The 27,407-nt window shown below is 27.5% G+C and overlaps 5 protein-coding genes across 5 annotated transcripts; 1 reads left to right on the top strand and 4 right to left on the bottom strand.

Moving 5' to 3' along the window:
- Nucleotides 1-571: 571 nt before the first annotated feature.
- Nucleotides 572-2,457, bottom strand: OCT59_002337 (uncharacterized protein; the record flags this gene model as incomplete). Its single annotated transcript, XM_025330718.2, has 6 exons — nt 572-632; nt 710-939; nt 1,028-1,204; nt 1,284-1,592; nt 1,668-1,894; nt 1,965-2,457. The coding sequence occupies 6 exons, from the start codon at nt 2,455-2,457 to the stop codon at nt 572-574; spliced, it is 1,497 nt and encodes a 498-aa protein (XP_025170319.1).
- A 3,871-nt stretch (nt 2,458-6,328) lies between these two features.
- OCT59_002336 (uncharacterized protein) lies at nt 6,329-6,571 on the top strand (the record flags this gene model as incomplete). Its single annotated transcript, XM_066144432.1, has 1 exon — nt 6,329-6,571. One exon carries the CDS (start codon nt 6,329-6,331, stop codon nt 6,569-6,571), a length of 243 nt encoding a protein of 80 aa, XP_065995595.1.
- Nucleotides 6,572-9,492: 2,921 nt separating this feature from the next.
- OCT59_002335 (uncharacterized protein) lies at nt 9,493-13,005 on the bottom strand (the record flags this gene model as incomplete). The annotated part of the gene is made up of 1 exon (XM_025332570.2): nt 9,493-13,005. One exon carries the CDS (start codon nt 13,003-13,005, stop codon nt 9,493-9,495), a length of 3,513 nt encoding a protein of 1,170 aa, XP_025170318.1.
- A 935-nt stretch (nt 13,006-13,940) lies between these two features.
- OCT59_002334 (uncharacterized protein) lies at nt 13,941-17,540 on the bottom strand (the record flags this gene model as incomplete). The annotated part of the gene is made up of 1 exon (XM_025327638.1): nt 13,941-17,540. The coding sequence occupies one exon, from the start codon at nt 17,538-17,540 to the stop codon at nt 13,941-13,943; it is 3,600 nt and encodes a 1,199-aa protein (XP_025170317.1).
- Nucleotides 17,541-21,312: 3,772 nt separating this feature from the next.
- On the bottom strand, nt 21,313-23,214 carry OCT59_002333 (uncharacterized protein; the record flags this gene model as incomplete). The annotated part of the gene is made up of 6 exons (XM_025330717.2): nt 21,313-21,373; nt 21,451-21,689; nt 21,778-21,954; nt 22,029-22,337; nt 22,416-22,642; nt 22,722-23,214. 6 exons carry the CDS (start codon nt 23,212-23,214, stop codon nt 21,313-21,315), a joined length of 1,506 nt encoding a protein of 501 aa, XP_025170316.1.
- Nucleotides 23,215-27,407: the final 4,193 nt, after the last annotated feature.

Below are 27,407 nucleotides of genomic sequence, written 5' to 3'. Positions count from 1 at the left end.
AATATCGAAAAGAATTTTTCTAAGTTTTTCTTTGTAAAAAAACGAAATGAAGGAACGGGAGAGAGTTTTTTTTCATTGTCATTGACATTGACATAAAGTTATATAAGATTAATCTGAGAGTTTTTTACCAAAAAGGAAATTTTTTTATAAAAAGGGAAATGATTTTCAATTTCAAGGCAATTCAGCAGGTGTTTTAATAACAAATTGAGAAATGATTTCCATAGAAAATCTCGTGACAAAATTTATAATAAATTTAAAAATAAATGATCAACAAATGATCAACAAAATCGTTACTAGTTTTATAAAAAACGCCCAATAATATCTTTTTATTGTTTTAATTTAATTTGCTGATCATAGTAGATTTGGTCATTAAGATATTTTACGTAGAGAATTCCCATAACTGATAATATATTTGAAAGAAAATTTTGATGATCTAAGATCTGCCATTTAATAAAAAAAAATAAACAAATAGACAAATAAAATAAATAATAAAATAAAATAAATAAACAAATAAAAAAATATGAACAAATAAAAAAAATATAAACAAATAAAAAAATACAAACAAATAAAATCAATAAAGAACATAAGCGAGAACACTGACAATACCGATGGATATGAGAAGTTTTGGTGTCCTAAAAGAGAAATTTTCAAGTAAATTAACATATTTTTATTATATTTTAAATTTAAATTTAACTAATTATTTACTTACAATCTATGTGAGGTAGAATTGAATTCGTTTCGTGTGATACTTGGTACAATACCAATTTCTTCCCAATTAAGAACCTTTTTATGATGTTCTTTTAAATTATTAAATTCTCCCTTAACATTTATACAATTATAAGAGGAAGGAGGAAGTGGCTCGTTGGGAGAATTTATCACTCTATTTATGAATTCAGATGTACGTTCATACGACTTAGTAGTGCTAGGATGTTCTAACGTCTAGGATATATTAATAAAAGAATTAATTGTATTAAAAAATAATTGCACAAAACGTACATTTTTCTATTTTAAAACAAATGCTTTTTACTTGGAACACGTGAGTCATTTCTTCATATATTTCGAGTGTAGTATTTGTCGGAGTTTGGAATGGAGATTTTTCAAATTTACCAGCATTATAGGATGGTCCCTTATACTTAGTTGGTTCAGCAGATCTATGGGCGAGATAAATTATTTCATCTCGGATTCTTTCTTCATCTCCAGCAACCTGTATTATTCAAATATATTCTTTTTTTAGTGCAAAGTTATCTAAGAGAGGATCAATAGTAAGAGATACCTTTTCTTACCAATAATAAAGGAGGCAAATTGCCTAAGCTTTCAGTTAACATTGGGCTAACATATGGAATTGCTAGGCATTCATTAGGTGCATATAATTGTAATACTCCATCAGGTCTATCAAAAGAATCATGCCAAATTTTGGGACCAAGATTTTGTTTCTTAATCTTTTCTGTGAGGGCAGCAGTTTTTTCTTTATATTCATTAAGAACTTGAGATTCTGCATGAGTAACATTACTTCCTTTGAATTTTGGAATAAAATCAACACATTCGTCATCTAGAATTGAAGGAGTACCATGTGTAAGGTCAACCCACGGGCTCTGTAACGTGATACAATATAATCATGTGAATTGATTAGTAATTCAACACAATAAAAAAATTAATCCTTTATTTACCCAACAGCTGATACCAGCGCATGATGGCAAACCAGCATCACGTATAGCAAGACCAAGAGCCAAACTTAAACCGCCTCCAGCACTATCACCAGCAATTACAATATTTTTTGGATTTAAAGGTTCGAATCCCGTATCTTTTGGAGGATTTAAGAGGTACAAATAAGCGGCCAATGCATCTTGTAATGCGGCAGGGAATGGATTTTGAGGTGCAAGCCGATAATCGATTGCTATAAAATAAAATTTTAGTTAGGTATAAATAAAATAAAAATTTATTAAACATTTCAGGGTTTGACTTACCTAAAACTCTTGTATTTGTCCATTTCGCTAAAGAACCTGTAACATTACGACTAGAATCTTTATTACACAAATAATAACCTCCACCGTGTAAGTACAAAATAGTTTTCCTAATTTCTCTTTTTTCCCATCCATCATTAGGAACGTGAACCCATTCGGCGTTAATTCCATCATCTTTCAAATTTTTCCATTCAGGATCTAAGACATGTTCGTAAGGTTTCAAAATTTTATTAAGATGAACTTGAGCTTCATGTCTATATTTATTGTTTATTTTGAATTCATTTATCATCACACCAGCTGGTGTAGGATAGGGTCGAAAACTAGCACTTTGTATTTGCTCAATTGTCATATTACTTGTATTTTCGGACAATGATTTTATCATTGCCCAAGTTTGATGAAATTTTAAATCCCATGAAGGTTTAGGTGGTCCGATAAGATAATGTTTTATTATTAAAGAAATGTTAAACAATAGAGAATTATTTACAAATTCGAACATTTTCAAAATAGTAAAATTCTAATGTGAAAGTTTCAGTACAAATAATGTTTCTATTTATATGAGAATAATCTTGCCATTTAAAAAACTCATTGACTCATTGAGAATGACCTTTCCATCAAGTTCCGTGGTGATCATTCCATATCGAAGTTAATCATGTGACAAATAATAGGATTTTCACGAGCCTGGACCATGGTCTGGATGCTCAAATTGATTGGATGAAGATTTTTTGTGTATCATTTATCTTGGAAAAATTTCGTGGTGTTATTTTTAAAAAAGGGAGTGAAGAAAACAAAATTCAACTCCTCAAAGTAATTTTTTGAGCGAAACAACTAACAATTTGTAATCTATTAGTGGCCAGCAAACTTTATGTTTGAATATTTGTATTTATACACAAATAGCAATATATACTATAACTTTATTTATATTTTAAAAAAAGTTTACATTTTTTTGTTACAAAATACACTCATAATTTCATAAATAAATATAATTAAATAATTATTAAAATATTTCTATCTTTCGGAAGAGTGTTCCAATGTAAAAATTGTCAACAGAGTTGATAAAAAATAGCAATATTAACAATATTATTATTCAACTATAATATAACTAAAAATATTATTTTTTAATAAAAATAGAAAATGAAATATAAAACATGAGTATCACGAAAGAGAGAGAAAGAAAAATACATGCGGCAATAATCCACTATACAAATTTGATCGGTCCAGGGTAAGCATCTGGCAGGTTATTTTCATCATTTACCGCTCCACGTGACTTTGCCGGCATAGAAACTAGCTATGTGACAAATACTGTAATTGCGTGACAAATATGATTTCATCCACCATAAAAAAAAGATGGGGAAATGCGAAAGTGTGTCACAGTGTGACCAATATTTACTATGATCGTGACAATGATACTGGAAGATGATTTTCACTGAAAAAATTAAAACGAAATGAATTAAACTTGCTAGGAAGTATGCTCATTAATTGAAAAAGCACGCAAAACACTGTATAAGCTCAAAGTATGAGAGGACTGTTTCATTGATCATTTTAAACAGAATTTATATTTTAACTTATTATAGTTATTAATACAACATGGTACAGAGTTCATCGAATTGGTCAAATATATTAATTTTGTTAGTTTAAGCTAAATTAACTATAATCACATGATTTAAATCTCTTTTTTGATTGGTTAATTTATAATAACAGTTAATTGACCAATTTTAGTTAAATATAATTAACCAAATTAACCGTTAATTAACTTCCATCTCTAGCTATGTTATGAATTTTCGATTAAACAAAATCAAGAAAATCATTTAGATTCTAGAATTTGATTGGTATTTATATGGCAAGCCGAGTTGGACTAAACTACCAGGCATAAAGTTCAAGCATGGATTGACAAAATGTTACACCGTACCTGACATTTTACCTGTTCATGCTTGATATTCATCTGTCCGTGCTTGATATTTATCTGTACGTGCTTGATATTTTTATCTATTCATGCTTGATGTTTATCTATCACGTGCTTGAATGTTTTATCTGTATGAGCTTGATGTTTTATCTGTATGTCAGTATGTGCTTGATGTTTTTATCTGTACGTGCTTGATGGATTTATCCGACCATGCTTGACATTTTTTTCCGTCCGTGCTTTATGTTTTTATCCATCTGTGCTTGATATTTTTGTCCGTCTGTGCTTGATGGTTTTGTCCAACTGTGTTTGATTTAATCCAACTATACTCGATAATTTTATCTTTGTCAAAAATTAGTTTCTTTGTCAGCACAGGGTCGATATTTTGTCGATCACATGTTTTTAAGTTTAGCGGTTTTAAAAAATTTTTTTTTTTAGATTTTACACGAATAATTTTTCTTTTTATTGGCTTTTATTTTATAAACAAATTTGTAGAGAATTTTTATTTTTAATATAGGCAAAGGCTTTATTTGATAGAATTTCTTTGGGAATTTTTTAATAGAAAGATTTTTTTTTCATTGATAGGGACATTTCTAAGTTTTTTTTTTGATGGATAATTTAAAAACTTTTTATTTGATAGAAATTTCATTGGAGAATTTTTTTTAGTAAGATTTTTTTTTTGACATATACTTAATTTGTTGGAACAATTTTTTTTAATAGGAGAATTTTTTTTTTGATAGAGAATTCATTGAAAAATTTTTTTTTTTGTAGAAAATTATTTTTAATAGGGAGATTTTTTTTTGATAGAGAATTTCGTTAAGAATTTTTTTTTAATAGGAGGGAGTTTTCCTGATAAAAAATTTCTTTTGGGAATTTTTTTAATAGATGAAAGTATTTTTTGACGGAGAATTTTATTAAAGAATTTTTTTTAATAGAGAAATTCTTTTGAGAATTTTTTTTAATAGGGAAAATGTGTTTTTTGATGGAAGATTTTCGTTAGAAATTTTTCTTTAATCGGGGATATTTTTTTGATTGAGAATTTCATTAGAGAATTGTTTGTTGAAATTTTTTTTTATTTTTTTGATGGAGAATTTTGTTTAGAATTTTGGCTTGAAATTTTTTTGATCTTTTTTTTTTATAAAAAATTGATTGAAAATTTATTGGATTAAATTTTACAATTTTAATAAATTTTTACTCCTCTTCGTCTCCTATCACTCCTCTTCGTCTTCCATCACTTTCTTTTCATCTCCCATTACTGCTTTTCATCTCTTATCATGTCCTATTTCTCCTTTTTGTTTCCTATCACTATTTTTTACTCCCTTTCATCTTCTATTACTTTCCATTACTCCATTGTTATTTCATTTTTTTATTAGCATCTTTCTCCTTGATCATTGTAATTTACTTATCTTTTTTATTTATTGTTATTGTTTCTTTTATTTGTACACTTCAATAAAAATAAATATGGTGATTTTTTTCTTTAAAATCGTAAATGCGTGACTTAAATTTTAATATTTGCAAATAAAATTTCATTAAATAAGATTATTTTGAATAAATATGTTCGTAAAAAAAATTTTTTTAAAATATCTTTCGCAAGAATAACCGATCAAAACTTAGATACATCATGACATATTTAGCAATTAGCAATCCCCAATTTTTATTTATATATATTAAAGTAGATTTTCAAAAAATGTTTTTATGGCAATTATTTAATATTATTAATGATAAAAAGAGAAAACACTTCAAACAAATTTCTGCTATATACTTTTTTTTTAAAGATAACATTATTTTAAATACTTTTTAATTTATGTCATATATGAATATTATGTGGTTATATAAAAAAATATTGAAATTAAAAAGTATGATAATAAATAAAAATAAATTCTAGAAACCTGAAATTATTAAAATGAAACAAAAAAAAAAAAAAAATTTTATTCAAATTGTAAAATTAAGATCTCTAATGAAATTCTTTATTAAAAAAAAAAAAATTTTAAGCCAAAATTCTTGATACCCTTATTAAAAAAAACTATTTTCAATAAAATTTTCTATTGAGACTTCTAACAAAATTCTCCATCAAAAAAATAAAAAAACTTTTCAACCAACAATTCTCTAATGAAATTCTCAATCAAAAAAAATATCCCTGATTAAGAAAAATTTCTAATGAAAATCTTCCATCAAAAAAACACATTTTCCCTATTAAAAAAAATTCAAATATTCTATTAAAAAAATTCTCAAAAGAATTTCTATCAAAAAAAAAAAACTTCCCTCCTATTAAAAAAAAAAATTGAGTAAAATTTACTATGATTCCAATTAGCCAGGAGATAATTGATTTATCCCGTCATTTATATAGTTTAGACTATTTTAAACTATTTTAGACTATTTTAGTCTATTGTGAAATTTATCAATAAATGTAAATACCCTATTTGTAATCATTTTTTACATTATTTTTCTCTCTTTTTTAATTTCAAAAAAAATGTCTAGTTTCAAAAAAGCCTCTGAATTATTAAATTCAAGTAATGATACTGTCACTATAAATGAATTAAAAGGAAAGTTGACTTATTTAGAAAATAATCAACTTTCTGAAATACACAAATTATTATCAAAATCGTCCAATAAAGAAACATTTGATCATTCTTGTATAGAAACTTTGCAAAAATATTATAAAACTTATAATGTATTCTTAAATATTACAAGAACTTATTATCACCGCAATTGAAAGAGCTGATACATTATTAGATTATAACGTTCATTATGACATAACCAAGGAACATGAATTTCCTAAAGCAAACAATTCTTGATGATGAACCCCTTAAAATACAGAAGCGATAAAAAGGATAACAAAAAATTATGACCACGAAAAAATTTTATTGAACGAAGGAATAAAAAGACTGCAAAAATTTTTTTTTTGGAGTGTCTTGGTACGTCATATTATGAATATTGCATTCGATCCTATTTAAAAAAGAATTTTTCAAAATGGACGTCGGGAAATAATAAAATGTCAAATGGAGTTGTTTCATTTAGATCGAATAATTGAATGGATAATATATAATGATTTGCAAAATATTAAATATATGATGATATGAAATTTATTCATCAAATTGGAACGGTGGAAAATATACCGAATGGGATTCTAAAGAGCAACAATTCAAATACTTTTATGATTTTGAGTGTAATTATGATCTTGATTTATTCGATAATAAGAATCGAAATATTTATAATGACTTCACATCTCAATTTGCTATATTAGTCCATGTTTAATAGTCAGAAGTAAACGATATAGCAGAACATAAGTAAAATCTTGATATATCGGAGGAACGGATTATCATAATCTATAATTAATTTACTCCTGATGAAACGGATTTCTTGATATAAATGGATTTACAAACTTTACTAATGGGACGGATGGCTCCATTATATCGAATTTCACTGGGTATTTGTTTTTGATAAAAAAACGTATATGTCGATCTATACTATAAAGGGAATTTTACCATAAAAGGAAATTTTAAAAAGGAAATTTCGAAAAATTTGATTTTCACAATTTCAAAATTTCAAAATTCCGATTGTCACTTTTGATCCCAACAGTACACCATAAAATTTATTCTTGATCGGTATCTTAATACATGACAATCGATTATTAACATTTGCATTGCGTAACCTGATAATCTAGGACCAGAGGATCATCCCATTTGTTTTGAATTTTGTGTATAGGAAAGATTAACTATATATGTATTTTCATTTTAAAGAATAAAATCACCATAAACAAAAGATTATCTATTTATGTTTTCATTAAATCTACTCTCATAGCAAAATTTTGTGATTAAAATTCTGTTTCGTATGAGATAAAAGACTAATTGTACGTGTATTTATATATTTAATAAATAAAATTATCATAAACAAAAGATTAACTATTTATGTATTTAATAAATCCACGAATAAATTCTTGTTTAATAAATTTTGAAATTTATGACCAAAGAGCAAAAATAAGAAAAAGCAAATCACTTATTAACAATGATGAAAAAAAAAGAAATTATAATCTTATTAGTTTCTATTATTATTTTTTTTGTTTCAAAATCAATTTCCGTTAAATGCCCAACATGTTCGTGGTGTAAACCAAAAAGTTCTTGTGTTACTAGCGGATTTATTTGTAGTAAGTATTTTATTATAGTACAATAATTAAAAATACTATTAATTTCTTTAAAATTATTTAGGTGGTTGTGGTTGCGATGGTTTTAATAACTTCAAATACTGTTATACGTGTGAAAGTCCCGGAGAAACTCAAGTTATTGCAGGTGCAACTTGGTACCGAGGTTATAATTGTGAATGTTCGAATTGTATTCCCTTTAAAAAATAATAATTCATTACTCGGTAATTACTATTTATTGTTCATTAAATAACCGGAAATACAATCATTATTTGTACATGATATATTCAATGTTAGAACCTTTGTTGTAACTTGTCAGCCTTGATTTTATAGTATTAATAGCAATTAAATATATTTTATTAGCAATTTTTTTTGTATTTATTAGACTTTTATTAAATCAATTATTAAAAATAAATAAACAAAAAAAATTGATCCCAAAGAGCTCATAAGTTTTGATTAAGGTTAAGGTCGTCTCTTTCAATTTGAACGGATAATGATAGTCTCAGACAAATTTTAAGCAATGTATTTTTTTATGATAATGATAATTTGAGTAAAAGTTAAAAGGCAAAGATTATTTGTATCAAATTCTCTATTATTTTTATTTTAAAAGTTTATACTAGTAATTAAAAATAAAATAATAAAAATCTTAGCTTATTGAACTCAATTTTGTTAGTATGGAGGTAGTACTTCAGTTAGAAATAAATTTTATTAAAATAGTTTGAATATTTGTAAAAATATGTGCGTAATTTGAGCACTTTGTCGAATAAAACAAGTCTTGGAGGACTAAGTTTTTCAGCAGGCAAGGGTCTGTCTATTCATGTATTAATTTTGTAAAATAGCTTGCATATTTGCAAAGTTATAGACATTTTTTGTAATGAGGCTGGATTTTTATTTTACAATGTAATTCAACAAATACTAGTTTCGTTTAACATCACATGGTATAAGAAAATTAGAGGGGGGATTGATGTTAAACGAAACTATTTATTTAACCGGATATCATTTTTTATTGAAATAACAATTTTTACTAAATTATTGCTTTTTTGTGTAATTTTTGTAATAATAAGACGCGTTTTTTATATGTACTAGCTTATTAAAAAAATCAAATATAAAATTACAATAAATATGCATTTTTTATTAAAATAGTGATTAAAAAATTTAAATTGAGAAAAACAAACATTTTTTATATCTTAAAAGTGTGAACAATTCATTTTTTTTTTAATATTTTGCAAAAACAGTGTGGCTGATTTTAAACCAATTATATTTGAGAAAATGGGTCTAGGATAAGGGTGCTCTTTAATTTATTGATTGATCACGTGAACAAAACCGACAACGTGTGTAATGGCAGAACAAATCACCTATTGACTCAATAAGTCCTCTTTGATTAAATTTATAAAATTAGATTTAGCAAAAATTAAAACAAACTGCTGATAACTTCGTGAAATGAATGAAATAGTAAATTTGACATATCAATTACGAAAGACATTTTACTAAGTCTACTATCCATGGAAAACTTTTGTAATAAAGTTTGATAACGACTTCCAAGTATGTGTATAATGATTTTCATTATATCTGAATGCATTTGTTCGATTACGTTCCGCTTCGTCTTTCATCCTTTTCAGAGTTGAGCCATTGATTTTTAAATTATATAATTGTTGTTCAAACTCGGTTATATCTTTTGGTAAAATAGGAGGCATGGAAGAGTCATTATTTTCGATCGCTCGTTTAATAACTTCTATTTCCTTCAAATAATTTCTTTTTGTGATTTCAAGTCCATTAATGATTTCATCATCGTCATCAGTACTCTTTTTACTTTTTTCTTCGTTTATGAGATGGTTTAAGTAATCTACATATGCATCACAAGAACTGTATATTGCATTTTGTCTTAAAAATTGTGCGAACTTGAAATTAATTTCATTGATTTTTCGCTGTTCTTTTTGTAACTTGATAATCCTTTTTTGACACTTTTCTATAATCGCTTTCTTGGTTGATTTCTTCTTCACTTTTACATTGATCTTATTTTCGTAGGTAATATATATGTGCTTATCCCAACAACAGCCACAGACTTTACATTTTCCAGCAAGCACCGGGCAGCATCTCAAGGCTGTACCATCTATCTTATCACATCTAATATTTGTTAAATTGCAACTTGGACAACAATGTGTTGCATAATCTATTGTCTTAATATTAGTTTGTTTAATTTGCAAAAATTTGATACAATTACTATTGGTGCATACAGTTCTTGGATATTCCAATGCTATTGGTTCAAGTTTCAGCTGTAAAATATTTAGCTTATCTTTAAATTCTTCTGTGATTTGGTTGAAGTTTTCTAATTCTTTTTGTTTTTCTTTGACCAGCTTGATGTTTATTTGGATAAGCTGTTCTATCTCAGCAAGAGGTTTTGAAAGCATTGTCACTATATTTCTAGAATTATTAAGTGATAGAGTGTGCTTTATTTTGTGAGGTGGACGTGTCATAATGTACTTAATGAGCCTTGATGATTCATCTGCAGACTTGTGCCAACTTTCTGAAAAACTTTGTTCATCTGTATCCGTAAATGATACGCCTGCCTTTATTGCTGCTAGAAATCTAAATGACTCATTATCAAAACAGTACATCGTTTCCTTGTTGGCCTTTATTTCAATAGTAGATCTCTTCTTGAACTCCTCAAGTTGTTTTTTAAGTGATGGTAATGTATCTCCAGGACGATAAAATGTTCCTCTAGAATTAGTAAAGCAGAAAGCAATGTTGTCCTTAGCATTCTTGTGAAGATTTGATAATAATTCCTGTATATAAAACCTAAACACTACATTTAGTCGTGAATTGTTAGGTTTAAGAAGAATGCATATCCCATTTAAAAACTTAAAATTACTAATAAAATTTAATATGTTTTCAAAATTTTTCTTGTCTTGATCTATCCCTCTAGTATCTCCTATACCAGGTGTATCAATCAATCTTATTCGCTTATTTTTAGCTAAATGAAATATATAACTTCTACATTCCTGGGTAGAAGATGCACTTACGTTCTCCAATTGTTCATTTGAGTCAGCTTTGCCGATCTTAATTACCTTATTGTTATAGTTTTCATCTGTTATTGTAAATTTAGACGAAACAAATATCTCTATGTCTCCAGATTTTGCATCGCTTAGTGTTTTGAATTTGAGATAGTTTGCAAAAGCATTTACAAATGTAGTTTTCCCCACACCAGTCTCACCAAGTAATAATATGTTTGTTTCATCCTGTGAAGGTGCTGATGGTAATAGGTCAGTAAGTTCATTTAATTCAAAAGATACGTATCCGTTAATGTGATATGAACTATTGCACTTGAACTTGCAACGAGAAATTTTGCTTTCACCGCATCTGCAGTATAAGCGTAAGTTGAAGCCATAGTCTATAGATTGTTTACATTTAAGACATTTCCATTCACAAATTAAAGATGGACAATCAACTTGAGGACAGGGTAATGTCAATCGTATTTTCTCACTGGGATTATGTTTTGGTTTGAAGCGTGGCTCAGAATCGAATTTAATGAGATTTGATGTGAATAGTTCTTTATTATCATTATAATAATCATCACTATTTAGCTTTCCATTAATATAGTGATGAATTACTAAACGACCAGGATCTTTTATGCCAGTAAAAGTTTTAAGATCAGCTATAAAGAATTTGCCTATTCCCTCATTCAAATTGCACAGGTCTCGAAATATGCTATATACTGATGAAGAATTCTCATCAATAATATAGTCTTCGTTATCGAAAAGTATAAAAACATGATTGTTTGAGTGCATATTCAGAATATGCTTGATAGTTGAATTGTTATCAAGGTACTTCACTTTTTCGGACTTTATAGCAAGTACTAAGTCGGCCTTTATAGATATTGATCGGTGTTGCTGAATATATGTCATAATAGAATCCTTGGATAAGATACCTTTCTGAAATTTCTTTATTATATTCTCGAATTCAATAGTATTACTTTTTCCAGAACGTATTTTAACAAGACTTTCGGCAAGTTCATGCTTAAATCTTGATCTTTCTTCTCTAAACATTTGTCTATAATTATTGATCTCATCAAAAATCTTGTTCGGTATAAGGTCAGAGGTAGATTTTGCATCATGATACAAATCATAAAGCCTTTGTTTAGACTCTGACAAACCGTCAAAAACTTGCTCTATTTTTAGAATAGTTTCCTCATTAAATTTTGTTGCAATACTTTTGACAATGACATTTTGAGAAAGCTGTTTTGTAAGTTCTGACAATGGATATAATGTGTATTCAACCGGAAATCCTTTCCCATTATTAAATTTCTTAATGTATAAAGGAATATCAGAAATGACTTTTATAACTTCATCAAAGGATTGAGTACGTTCTTTATCATGCGGAATAACATCTCCAAGAAGTCTTATGATGAAGCATTCCATTATATTATATGGTTCATCTTTAACATCTATGCGACCCTCTCCATAATTTGCTATTTTTTTAAGACGAGACTTTAATGCTCCTTCAATTTGAGACCTATTTTCTTCATTCACGTCCTTACACTCAAATATTGCCGTCATAGTTGTTCCCCATTTTATTCCTGTCACGATGTGGGTAGCATCAGAGTTGTTAAATTCATCTGTAGAAATGCATGCTTTAACATCATCACGGTAAATGTCTAAATGTTCTTCAATAGTAGTTATTATATATATAAGAGTTCCCCTTACGGATCTAAAGCTTTTTTTTATATCTCTCAGATATGTGCCGGAATTCTTCAGAGCGGTAATTTCTGTGAGAATACTTAATCTTAATTCATTCTCAATATCTAACTTGTTGAACTTTTCCTTATATGAATCTTTATAATCACATAATATTTTAGTATCGGAAATGTCTACTCTCCTCATGGCATCATCTGAAACTCCTGATTTCAATATCGTAGTTTTGCAGAATGTATCCCTTGTGGCATTATATAGAGATCCAATACATTCGGTTCTTCCAAGAGATTTTCGTTTTATGATTTTTTTAATATCTTCCATGATTAGATAAAGAAAAAAAATTTCGACAAAATATCTGAATTAACTATGGCGTTTAATAATTATAGTGTTTATTCTGTAATACATCAATTTTGACCAACCTCACACAGCGCTGTCATACATTATTATATACAAATATTTACAAATAAAGCCAAATAAATTCCGGTGTTTACCGACTAATTTAGATTTAAATTACAAATATATAAATATACTTATTTTTAGATTATCTATTCTTAGAAGTGGCTCTAAATTTTTGTTTTTGTAATGCAGTTTTCAATTTAAATAAAATTAATAACCGCGTTTCAATTGCAATTTTCGATTAATGCATATTAATTTATAATTTTATTGTAAAAAGATTATGTAAACGAAATATTTATTTTCAAAAATCATTTTATACATGTATAATAACTGAATAAATTTGTTGTTAACGCTTATTTGTAATACGATTTTACTGTAACTGAATTGCTGAAATTATAATTTGGCCAAATGAAACTAAGATTATTGTGTAGAAATTCAAAATTTTAACGTTATCTTCATTTAATTCAATTAGAAGCAGCGCAGTCCTACCGAATAAAACGTGATCATCGTGATAAAAGAAAACGTGACCAAATTTAAGTCACAATATTAATTGTCTTACAACGTGACAGAGTAATGACCTATAAGTTCTCCTATTATAAAATAAAATAAATTCATTTCTCGAATGATTCTTTCCTTTAATAATTTCATTTTCGATATTATTTGTGTTAATTTTATAAATAATTGGTAAACAGTATTTAAAGAGAAATAAATGAATATAGAATTATAATTGTGAAAGATAATAGAATCTTAGATAAAATATTGGACATTTAAAATACTATTTTTATAACTACTTAATTTACCTGATTTTGACAATGATGTTATTAAATGTTAAATAAAATGCCTAACGCTTTCCTTGAACCTTACCATCCCTTACCAAAAATTTTCGCAAACGGGTTCGATTTAAAGTTTATTATATTCGATGCTGATTTCCAGGCAGGAATATAATGATTTTCGGTATACCTGAACATATCTATTTGACTACGTTCTGCCTCTTGTTTTAATTTTTTCAAAGTTTGACCATTAATTGGTAAATTGTACAATTGCTGCTCAAGCTCAGCTATTTCTTTTGGAGTAATTAGAATTTTGGAATTACCGTTGCTATCAATAGCTTGTTTTATAACTCCTACTTGTTTCAAGTAATTATCTCTTGTGGTTTCAAGTCCTCTGAGAATTCTATCATCATAGTGATTTGGGTTGGCATTTTTCTTTATTTTTTCTCCCTTTATAAAAAGATCTAGATAATCTACATATGCATCATTGTAAGCGGCTATTGCATTTTGTCTTAGGAATTGTGCAAACTTAAGGCTAATTTCTTGTATTTCCTCCTGTTCTTTTCGTTGCTGGTCAACTCTTCTTTGATACTCCTCTATAATTTCTCTTTTAAATTCTTGATCCGATTTATTTTCCGAAATCTGGTCTTCAATATTTTTGTCTATAATTTTGTTGAATATATATTTATTCTCGTAAGTAATATGCATATGTTTATCCCAGTGACAACCACAGACTTTACATTTGCCATCTTTCAACTTAATTGCTGAACAAAACATCAAAACTTTGTTGTTTATTATATTATATTTAGAAAACCTCAAAAAACAGTGTGAACAACAGTGCTTAACATAGTTTATCCTTACGATATTAGTATAATCAATTTGCAATAACTCTACACACTTATTATTGGTGCATACAGTTCTAGGATATCCTAAATTTACTGGTTCTAGATCTAACTGTTCAATATAAAGCTTTCCTTTAAGTTCTTCTATAGTTTTATTGGAGTTATTTACTTCTTCTTGTTTTTCTTTTATTAATTTGATGTTTTGTTGAATTAGATGTTCTATTTCTGCAAGAGGTTTGGAAAGTAGTATTACTATATTTCTAGAGTTATTGAGTGATATAGTATCTTCTACTATGTGGGGTTGACGTTTTACAAGATTTTCAATAAGCCTTAGTGACTCATCCACGGATTTTTTCCAACTTTCTGCAAAATTTCGTTCCTCAATCTCTGTAAACTTTATATTTTCCTTAATTGCTGCTAAAAATCTAAATGATTCGTTATCAAAACAGTACATTGTATCTTTGTGAACTTTTATTTCAACACCAGACTTAGATTGCTTCTTAAGATCCTCAAGTTGTTTTTTAAGTGGTTGTAATGTATCTCCTGGACGATAATGCGTTTCTCTGGCATTAGTAAAGCAAAAGACAATATTATCTTTAGCATTCTTGTGAAGATGGGATAACAATTCTTGTATACAATATTTAAATATTACGTTTAGTCGTGCATTATTAGGTTTAAGAAGGATACATATCCCATTTAAATACCGGTAATAATTAATATACCACAGAATGTTTTCAAAATTTTTAACGTCATATTCTGATCCTTTGGTATCTCCTATTCCAGGAGTATCTATTAATCTGATGAGCTTATTCTCAGCTGCATGAAATACATAGCTTTTGCATTCTCGAGTAGATGACTCGCCTACTTCTAATGGTTCATTTGAATCATAATTACCTAATTTTATCGTTTTTGTCTCGTAATTATCATCTGTAATTGTGAATTCAGATGGAATCAATATTTCCATATCTCCAGATTTTGCGTTGTCTAAAGTGTTAAATTTAAGATAATTTGCAAAAGCATTTATAAATGTTGATTTTCCCACGCCAGTTTCACCAAGCAATAATATGTTTATCTCTTCCTGAGGTGGTGCTAATGGTAACAGATCAATGAATTTGTTCAACTCAAAAGATGTGTATCCTTTTATGTGATGGGGACTATTACACTTAAATTTAGAATGAGCAATGCTACTTTCACCACATTTACAATACAAGTGTTGGTTGTAGCCGTATTCTATGTTCTGTTTACACCTGAAACATCTCCAATTGTAATCTGTAGTTGGACAATCTTGAGGACAAGGTATTACTAATCTTACTTTCTCTCTGGGATCATTTTTTGGCTTGTTACTTGGTAGAGGATTAAATTTGATAAGGTTAGATGTGAACAATACTTTGTTATCATCATAATAGTTGTTGCTATTTAATCTTCCATTAATATAATGTTGAATTATTGGATAACTAGAACATTTTATTTGAGTGCATATTTTAAGATTAACTATGAAAAACTTGCTTGACCCTTCGTCCGAATTGTAAAGATCTCGAAACATACTATGTACTGGAGATGAATTACCATCAATAATATATTCATCATAACCAAGGAGTACATAAATATCATTAGTTGAATATTTATGTAAAATATGTTCAATTTTTGAATTCTTTCCAAGATATTCCACTTTTTTGGCCTTTAATATAAGTACCAAGTCGGCCAAATTAGATACTGAAAGATGTTGATGAATAAATTCTGTCATAAAACTTTTGGATAATACACCCTTATGAAATGTTTTTAATTTATTCTCAAGTTCAATAATATTGCTTTTACCAGAACGTACTTTAACAAGACATTCTGCAAGTTCACGTCTGAATTTTGCCTCATTTATTCTAACTTCTTGTACACGATTGCTAATTTGATCAAAAACCTCGTCCGGTAAGAGTTCAGAAATAGACTGCGCATCATTATATAAGTCATTAAGCTTTTGTTTTGATTCGGACAAACCATCAAAAACTTGTTCTACTCTTAGAATTGTTTCTTCGCTTAGTTCTGTTACCATATTGTCAATCGTGAAATTTTGAGTAAGTAGTTTTGCAAGTTCCGATAATGGATATAAAATATATTCAATTGGAACTCCTTTACCATTATTATATTGTTTAGTATATAAAGGAAGTTCGGCGATTACTTTCCTGGCTTCATCAAAGGATTGAGGAAGCTCTTTATTATTTGGAACTACATCACCAAGAAGTTTTATAGAGAAACGGCTTATAATATTCGATTGTCCTTCATCGACATCTACGTGACTCTCTCCAGATACAGTTATTTTTTCAAAGTGACATTTTAGCGCTCCTTCAACTTGAGATCTGCTTTCTTCATTCGTATCTTTGCATTCAAATGATGCCATCATAGCAGCTCCCCATTTTATTCCTATCACCACGTGAGTAGCATTTTGATTATTACTAAACACATCTGTAGAAATACACGATTTAACATCATCACGATGTATATCCAAATTTTCCTCGACCGAAGTCATTTTATATATTAAAGTTCCTCTTACAGCTCTAAAACTTTCTTTTACATCGTTTAAATACTTTCCCGATCCTTCCAAAGTAAACAGCCCTGCGAGTACACTTAGTTTTAATTCGGCTCCAACGTCTAACTTGTTAAACTTTTCCTTATATGTATCCTCATATTCATATAAAATTTCGGCATGAGGAATGTCAGCTCTTCTTACGGAATCATTTGGATACTCTGACTTCAATATCGTGGTCCCGCAGAACGTATCGCTTGCGGCGTTATATAAGGATCCAATAAATGCGCCTCTCCCAAGGGACTTTCGTCGTATTATTTTAGTATTTGCCATAAGAGAAATTTAATAATAAGAAAAAAAAACAGTAATAGAGTTAAAAAACAAGTTATAATTAAAATGAAGCTGTTCGGTCCGTGATCGTCGAAAATTTTGAATACAAATCAATAAAATTATTAGCGTGATACAAAATTTACACATAAACGTTACACGTGACCTGGAAATCCGTCGTGTAACAAAATAAAAATTGATGGCTTACCTTAAAATAAAATAAAATAAACAAAATAAAATTGACTTCCCAAAAATAGTGAAAATGTGAAATATTATGTTTTATTTTTATTTCAAAACAAATATTTGCTTTTTTGTTAAATTTCCAAATAAAGGCACTGAATGAGGGATATTTGAAACATAAACATATTTAACCACTAAAATGAACCTAATTAATTTATTACTAATATTTTTATCATTTTTGATAAAAATAAATTGTGTTGTTCTTTTTTTAAAACTTAATTGTTTTATTTAATTGTTTGTTTATTTATTCCTTATAATAAAATAAAGAATATTTGTTTATTTATTCGCTCTTTATAATAAAAACTAGGTAACAGGAACTTGTTGGAGTATCCGAGACGTTAAAATCACATGATAATGTATTATTTAAAAATAGTTAAAAAAGATGTATCGCTTAAAAATATAGTTAAAAAAAATGTATCGTTGAAAACATAGTTAAAAAAAATGTAAAGCTAAACAAATGTATATTTAAATTCGTTGTGCTACGTTGCGAATTTTCGATAAACAAAATCACGAAAATCAATTAAAAATTGATGGTTACACAGGATCCTAGTATTTACACTGTAATTGAATGTGTCCTACGCTTACGTTTCGGACAAATATCTGAATAATGTGCCATCAATATGATGGTATATTCTTTTTTTTACTAAAATTTATAATGCTCAATATTCTGTATATAAATTTGTTATTTGAAGTGTTAATCTTACACCAGGAGGTTATATGAGGTGAATATTAGTGTAAAGTTGTCAAATATGTAGAATACCTGGAAATTTATACTCCGTAAAAATCTATAAATATAGTACGATTTCATAATGTACACTTTAAATCATAGTTATTTAATAGAGTGTATCTTAAAAAATGGCATGAGTTTTTCATGAATAGGTACTAGTTTCAAAGTTTTACGTCTTGAAATAATTTCTTAAATATATGATTTTAAGTAATTACACATAAAAACAATTTGAAAAATACTTTATTGATTTTGTAACTTAAAAAGTTTTATAAATTTTACACAAGTAGGTAGTTTAGGACCCAGAAATATATAAAAGGGTCAGGTTTGAGTTTGCGTATTTTGAACTAAAAAAATCATGAAAATCTTTCCTTTTTTAGATAATTTTTGATAATTCCAGTCAGAATTTTATTTCCTATTATAGTAATCGACTGACATTATCATAATTCCGGCCCTGAAAAAATGCGTACAGCTCATAGTAAAAAATTTTTTTCATCACCTGACCCCTATATATATATTTCTGGGTCCTGGTAGTTTCGGTAATCTACGCTTTAGAAATTTGCATAAATACATGATTTTGCATAACCCACGCACGAAAATGTATGTAGCTTAAAATATTTTGAATAAATTTGTATCTAAAAAAGTTGTGTAAAATTTACACAAATAGGTAAGTTTTGTAATATATTTTCATAATCTACACTCTAAAAGAATTATATAAATACATAAATACAAAGGTTTAAGCATGTCTTTATTCTAAGATAATATGAAATATAATATTAATAATTAAAAAAAAAGAAATAGTGTAATAATTTATCTTGAGGTATTCAGTTCGACTCTTAGTGTAGGTAAAAAAAAAATAACAAAAATGTAGAAAAATATCAAAATATCGGAAAAATACTCAAGTAAAGAAAAGTTAGAAAAAAAATTATAAAAAGAAAAATTTTATTATTTTGCTATTAAGGTAACTACATTATTTTTTACTATTAAAAAACTACTCGTTTTTCTATTTTATACCATTGAAAATTTTCTAATATTTTCACACTCGTATATTGTCGCGAGTGGTGTAGATTTGCGTAGTTTTTTCACATGTGTATTATTTTGTAGATCTACGCTTACTTTATTCTCCTGATGCAATTTTAGAGCGTGATGTAACATAATTATTGTTATTATATATGAAACTGAAATTATATCATAAAAGAAATATCACAATTGGGTAAAAATTTCATCTTACGTTCCGTGGGGAGTAATGTAATTACTCAAATTTTCACCATCTTACGTTACAATAAATCCGGATATTTCCACTTTCCAGAAAAAAATTGTGGATTGGTTGGTCTTAATAAATAAAATTTATGGCCCTTAAATAAAATTTTAATTTTTGGCCGGCACTATAATTTTTCCTGAGTTATGTCATTGGGTTCAATTTTCTACCAAAAAAAAGTTATCATCAAGATTGCTGCGTCACAAATATTATAGTATTAAGTGAAAATTTAAATTGCAAAGGATCTGCATCTAGCGCGGCATCATATGATCCACGGATCAACCGGATGAATTAAACGTAAAAAATGGACTTGTGAATGTTGTTACAGTCTTAAGGCATTATTAGATTTTGTTTGGGACATGGTCAAGTTTGGTCTACAACAGGAATAGTCCAATTGAATTTTATGTAAATGGAAAACTTCTAAATCTTCAAAATTAATAGTATATATTATTATTGTTATAATAATAATAATATAAAAAGTGCCAACGACTTATTTATTATTAATTTATTTTATCGTAATAACTACCATTTAAAAAAATATAAATTTGATAATATATATATTTAATACGATTATATACAAATTTTAATTATCTTAATCTGACCTTTAACAAAGGGATGAAATAATAATATATAAGAAAAATGATCATAAATCCACTACTACCAGCAGCTCCAAGATAATACTTCTTTCTTGCAATTTTTCTTATTTATTTATTTACTTATAAATTTTTTTTTCTTAATATATACAGTATGTTTTAATTTTTAATATGTTTTCTGAATACAGTATATTGATTTAGATGATTTGATAAATCATCAGACTTTGATTCTTTGTAAGTACTAAAAAATGAAATAATATAAAAATGAAATAGATCATCAAATTGCAATTGAATGAAAACTAAATAATCATGTAAACGAATACAATTGTATAATAATATATCACAAAAACGCATATTTTATTAAAAAAATTAAAATTAATAAACTTTATATCATTACGCTAATAAATATTAAGAGAATGAAATATGGCAGTTCAAGAAAAAATTAATTCTGTTTAAGTAGCATTATTTATATCTACAATTAATTGTTATTTAATATTTGATAAGATGCAATATTATACTACTTGATATTACGTGTTCTTAAAACTCTACTGGATGTTGTAACTTTTTATAAATTTTGGTATCATACCTAAATATGTATAAAGATACAAGTACATTGCGATTTGCAAATAGTTATCGTACTTGTAAAATTCTCAAAGCGATAATTACACATGCCATACTTAAAATAACAGAATCAAAACGTATTTCATCACGTGACCTTGACCCGACCAAAAAACTATATTGATATGTAATTTTTATTTATGATAGATAATTCAGTATGCGAATATTTTTCACTACGTTTATTGAAATTTAAATAACTTGCAAAGTAAAAAAAATAAAGATAAAAAATAAAACATAAAGAAAATAACAAAAAAAATAAACGAATAGACAAAAGAATAGACAAATAAAATAAATAAAATAAATAAACAAATAAAAAAAATATAAACAAATAAATAAAAAAATAAATCAATAAAGAATATAAGCGAGAACACTGATAATACCGATGGATACGAGAAGTTTTGGTGTCCTAAAAGAGAAATTCTCAAGTAAATTAACATATTTTTATTATATTATAAATTTAAATTTAATTATTTATTTACTTACAATCTATGTGAGGTATGTGAGGTAGAATCGAATTCGTTTCGTGTGACACTTGGTACAATACCAATTTCTTCCCAATTAAGAACCTTTTTATGACGTTCTTTTAAAGGATTAAATTCTCCCTTAACATTTATATAATTATAAGAGGAAGGAGGAAGTGGCTCGTTAGGAGAATTTATCACTCTATTTATGAATTCAGACGTACGTTCATACGACTTTGTTGTGCTAGGATGTTCCATCATCTAAGATATATTAATAAAAGAATTAATTGTATTAAAAAATAATTGCAAAAAAAGTATATTTTTCTATTTTAAAACAAATGCTCTTTACTTGGAATACGTGAGGCATTTCTTCATATACTTCGAGTGTAGTATTTGTCGGAGTTTGAAATGGAGATTTTTCGAATTTACCAGCATTATAGGATGGTCCCTTATATTTAGTTGGTTCAGCAGATCTATGGGCGAGATAAATTACTTCATCTCGTATTCTTTCTTCATCTCCAGCAACCTGTATTATTCAAATATATTCTTTTTTTTAGTGCAAAGTTATCTAAGAGAGCAATAAGAGATACCTTTTCTTACCAATAATAAAGGAGGCAAATTGCCTAAGCTTTCAGCTAACATTGGACTAACATATGGAATTGCTAGACCTTCATTAGGTGCATAGAATTGTAATGCTCCATCAGGTCTATCAAAAGAATCATGCCAAATTTTGGGACCAAGATTTTGTTTCTTAATATTTTCTGTGAGGGCAGCAGTTTTTTCTTTATATTCACTAAAAACTTGAGATTCTGCGTGAATAATATTATTTCCATTGAATTTTGGAATATAATCAGCACATTCGTCATCTTGCATTGAAGGAGTGCTTTGTGTAAGGTCAACCCACGGGCTCTGTAACGTGATACAATATAATCGTGTGAAGTGATTAGTAATTCAACACAATAAAAAAAAATTTAATCCATTATTTACCCAACAGCTGATACCAGTGCATGATGGCAAACCGGCATCACGTATAGCAAGACCAAGAGCCAAACTTAAACCGCCTCCAGCACTATCACCAGCAATTACAATATTTTTTGGGTTTAAAGGTTCGAATCCCGTATCTTTTGAAGGATTTAAGAGGTACAAATAAGCGGCCAATGCATCTTGTAATGCGGCAGGGAATGGATTTTGAGGTGCAAGCTGATAATCAATTGCTATAAAATATAATTTTAGTTAGGTATAAATAAAATAAAAATTTATTAAATATTTCATTCTTTTAAGATTTTGACTTACCTAAAACTCTTGCATTTGTCCATTTCGATAAAGAACCTGTAACATTACGATAAGAATCTTTATTACACAAATAATAAGCTCCACCGTGAAAGTACAAAATAGTTTTCCTAATTTCTCTTTTTTCCCATCCGTCATTAGGAACGTGAACCCATTCGGCGTTAATTCCACCATCTTTCAAATTTTTCCATTCAGGATCTAAGACATGTTCGTAAGGTTTCAAAATTTTATTAAGATGAACTTGAGCTTCATGTTTATATTTATTATTTATTTTGAATTCATTTATCATCACACCAGCTGGTGTAGGATCAGGTTGAAAACTAACACTTTGCATTTGCTCAATTGTCATAGTACTTGTGTTTTCGGACATTGATTTTATCATTGCCCAAATTTGATGAAATTTTAAATCCCATGAAGGTTTAGGTGGTCCGATAAGATAATGTTTTATTCTTAAAGAAATGTTAAACAATAGAGTATTATTTACAAATTCGATCATTTTCAAAAGAGTAAAACTACAATGTGAAAGTTTTAGTACAAATAATGTTTCTATTTATATGAGAATTCATTTAAAAATGAACTCATTGACTCATTGAGAAAGTACGTACTATGATCTATAACCTTTCCAATCAAGTTCCGTGGCGATCATTCCATATAGAACTTGGCTGAAGTTAATCATGTGACAAATAGGATTTCACGAGCCGTCGAGCCGTCTGACTGAAGATTATTTGTGTAACACTATATAAGTAATATGTCTGAGAAAAAAGGGAGTGAAGAAAACAAAATTCATTTTTTTGAGCGAAACAATTAACAATTTGTCATCTATTAGTAGCCAGCAAACTTTATGTTTGAATATTTATATTTTATACACAAATAGTAATATAGGATCGTACTCTTTATAATTTTATTTTTAACAATATTTTTAAAAAAGTTTATAAATAAATATAATTAAATAATTATTAAAATATTTCTATCTTTCAGAGTCAGTTCTAAGAGTGTTCCAATGTAAAAATTGTCAACAGAGTTGATAAAAAATAGCAAGATTAGCAATATTATTATTCAACTATGATATAACTAAAAATATTATTTTTTAATAAAAATAAAAAATGAAATATAAATCGAGTATTACGAAAGAGAGAGAAGGAAAAATAAATGCGGTAACAATCCACTATACTAATCAAAATAGGTTGTCCAATCAAATTTGATCGGTCCAGGGTTCTGATTTCTCACCGAATCCCAAGGGTGAAATGAAGTCAAAATCTAGAAAAAGAAAGATTAGTATCAAAGACGTCATAAAAAATAAATATAAAATAAAAACAAAAACCTTCCTTCTTCCAAAACCTCAAAAAAAAAGATGTACCGAAACCTACAAAGAAGAAGGACAACTGTTAGTAATTAAGACAAATAAAATGAGAATAAAATGAAATCCACCCAGAAATCGACAAAACCTAAAAAAGAAACACGAAAAAGCCGCCGAAACCTAAAAGAAAAAAGAATCGAAACCTACACCTACAAAAAAAAGAAAGGAAAAAGTTAATAACAAAGACAAAAATATAAGAAAGACCAGAAGAAATGACATCAACTTTCATTTCCAGGGGGAATCGGCAAACCCTAAAAGAAGAGAAAACTGAGAAAAACGAACTGTTAATAAAGTTCATTAAATAAAATAATCAAAGAAAAAAAACAAAAAATTACCACTCCAAAATCCCATTTCCCAAAAAGACTTTAGAGAAATGCATAGATGAAGAAAGTAAACGAACTGTTAGAAACGTTCGTTAAAACAATACAATTAAGGAAAAAAATTTAAATAGCTTACCAAAATTTCGCGTCCAAAGAGACCGAAAGAACTACCTAAAAAAAAAACTGAAACATTAGAAAACGTTTCGTTAAAATATATAATTAAGAAAAAAAAAATTTCCTCACGCGTCAAAATAGTCGAAAAACCAAGTCGTCTAAAAAAAAGTTAAATGTACTATTAAAATCGTTCGTAAAATAAAAACAATCAAATAAAAAAAAATGATGCCGGTCCAAGAAGACCGTAAGAAGCGTCTAAAAAAAGAAAAAATTTGAAACGTTAGAAAATGTTTCATTAAAATAGATAATTAAGAAAAAATTTCCCCACATATTCCCACGTGTCTAAATACTCGAAGTCTAAAAAAAAGTAATAAAAACAACTATTAGAAATCGTTCGTTAAAATGAAACAATTAAAAAAAAGACAAACTTACCAGAAATTTGCACCTAAGGAGAAAAACGCTTAAGATTTCTTCAACAAAAAGTGCGAGAGAAGCGGGAAAAGAGAAAGAAAAGAGAAGGGAAATGTAAAAGTAAAGGGAAAAGGGAAAGGAAGGGAAGGAAAGAATGAGGGAGAGACGAAGGAAGGGTACAAAGAGAAGTGAAGGGTGAACGAAGGAAAAGGGAAAAAGTTTAAAAAAAAGGTTTTAAAAAAAAATTAAAAAGAAAAAGAAAAAAGTTTTAAAAAAAAGTTTAAAATTAAAAAAAAAGGTTAAAAAAAAAAGTTAGTTATTCAAACTGCGGATTATATCACATACACGTGATACGTAATTTTATATAAATAGGGGGTTTCTCAAAAAACAAAATTCTTTTTTTTTATATTTTTAATGATATGTATACATGTGCTCATATACGTACATATATATATATCTTATATATCTAATATAAACTTTACGAAAAGCCCATAGGGTTTTTAATATAATTATAAATTAAGATGAAATTATTTTGAAGAATGGTACGTTTGTGACGCGGAGAATTCAAAAGAGAATTTAAAAGACGACGCCAAACAATAATGCTAATCATACATCGGAGGATGAACAATTCTAATTCTATGAGGCAACGGATAGTCTAGAGAGTTCAAAGGGTCCAACTAAAGAAAGAATTGAAGATTTTGATAATTTGAATAAAAAATTTAAAAGAATTATTTAGATTAACGACAAAGGTAAAGAGCGAGAATGTGAAACGGAAATGAAGACGTTGATTTCGGAATTGATTACTTTTGTAATTATAATAAAGTTATAATTAAAAATTATAAAATTAAAAATTATTGTTCATCACATTATAGATTGTAATACTAATTTTTCTACTAATTGTAAAATTTATGTTATAAAGTTATAAATAATTAATTGTGAAATTCAATATACAATATTTCGTACAATATATACATAAGTAAAGTCTTGTGAAAACATTGTAAAAAATTATAAGTCTCATTGAAAAATGTATCAGAATTATGAATTTTACAATTTATTGTGAATAAATTAATATTAAAATGTATTGTTGGAAATATTTTCAGATTTGTACAAGGCTTGTACAAGGATCGCACAATGCATTCTGAAAATTTAGCATTGTTAGCAAAGTATATTATTATTATTATAGTAATAATATAAAAATGTCAACGACTTATTTATTATTAATTTATTTTATCATAATTACTATTTATTATAAACAAAAAATATAAATTTGATAATATATTTATTACGATTATATCAGATATACAAATTTTAATTATCTTAATCTGACCTTTAACAAAAGGATGAAATAATAATATACTGTATAAGAAAAATGATCATAAATCCACTACTACCAGCTCCAAGATAATACTTCTTTCTTGCAATTTTTCTTATTTATTTGTAAAAAAATTTTTCTTAATATATATGTTTTAATATGTTTTCTGAATATATTGATATAAATAATTTGATAACTCATCAGACCTTGATTCTTTGTAAGTACTAAAAAATGAACTAAATAACGTATAATTTTTTTTAAAAAAAAAATTATGTAGACGAATACAATTGTATAATAATATATCACAAAAACGTATATTTTATTGAAAAAATTATAATAAATAAACTTTATATCATTATGCCAGTAAATATTAAAGAGAATGAAATATGGCAGTTCTATTATATCTATAATTAATTGTTATTTAATATTTTAATATTTAAATAAAGATATTATACTTGTTATTACATGTTCTTAAAACTCTACTGGATGTTGTAAGTAACTTTTTATAAATTTTGGTATCATACCTAAGTATGTATAAAGATACAAGTACATTGTGAAGTTATCGTACTTGTAAAATTCTCAAGCATCCCTGATAATTACGCATGGCGCCATAGTTAAAATAACCGAATCATAACGTATTTCATCACGTGACCTTAACACATGACCAAAAAAATATGCAATTTTTATTTATGGATTCATATCGAATAAAACACGAACAAAACCTACTCGCTCTAGAGCTGCACATATTGCCTCAGTCCAGTCACAGGATCCGCCTCTTTCACACTTATGGATGAATAACTCACCCTCAGATGGCTCTAATTCTCGCGCACATCATCCATGGTCTTTCGCGCCTCCATCTACTCATCCAATAACTACCTCAGCACTACCGATGTGGTTGATCCTGTGTACTTACATTCTGGTGGATGGTTATCTTCTATCCGGCAACCTAGTAGTTTCGAGTTAGATATATATAATTTTTCTTTTCATTGTAATTTTAATTTTAATTTTTTTAGTTCGACTTTTTCTTTAGATAGTCCTTTCACGACTTAGGTTATGTCTGGGTTGTTTTTTTAAATAATCAGGCAGGACGACTTCTTCGGGCTTCTCCCGAGAGGTTGGGTTTTATCATTAGCTTAGAATTTAATAGACTATTAGTTTATAACTATTCTTATGTA

This window comes from Rhizophagus irregularis, chromosome 10 (assembly GCF_026210795.1).
Source record: "Rhizophagus irregularis chromosome 10, complete sequence".
Taxonomy (NCBI): Eukaryota; Fungi; Glomeromycota; class Glomeromycetes; order Glomerales; family Glomeraceae; genus Rhizophagus; species Rhizophagus irregularis.
This window is presented reverse-complemented; position numbering and strand designations above follow the sequence as displayed.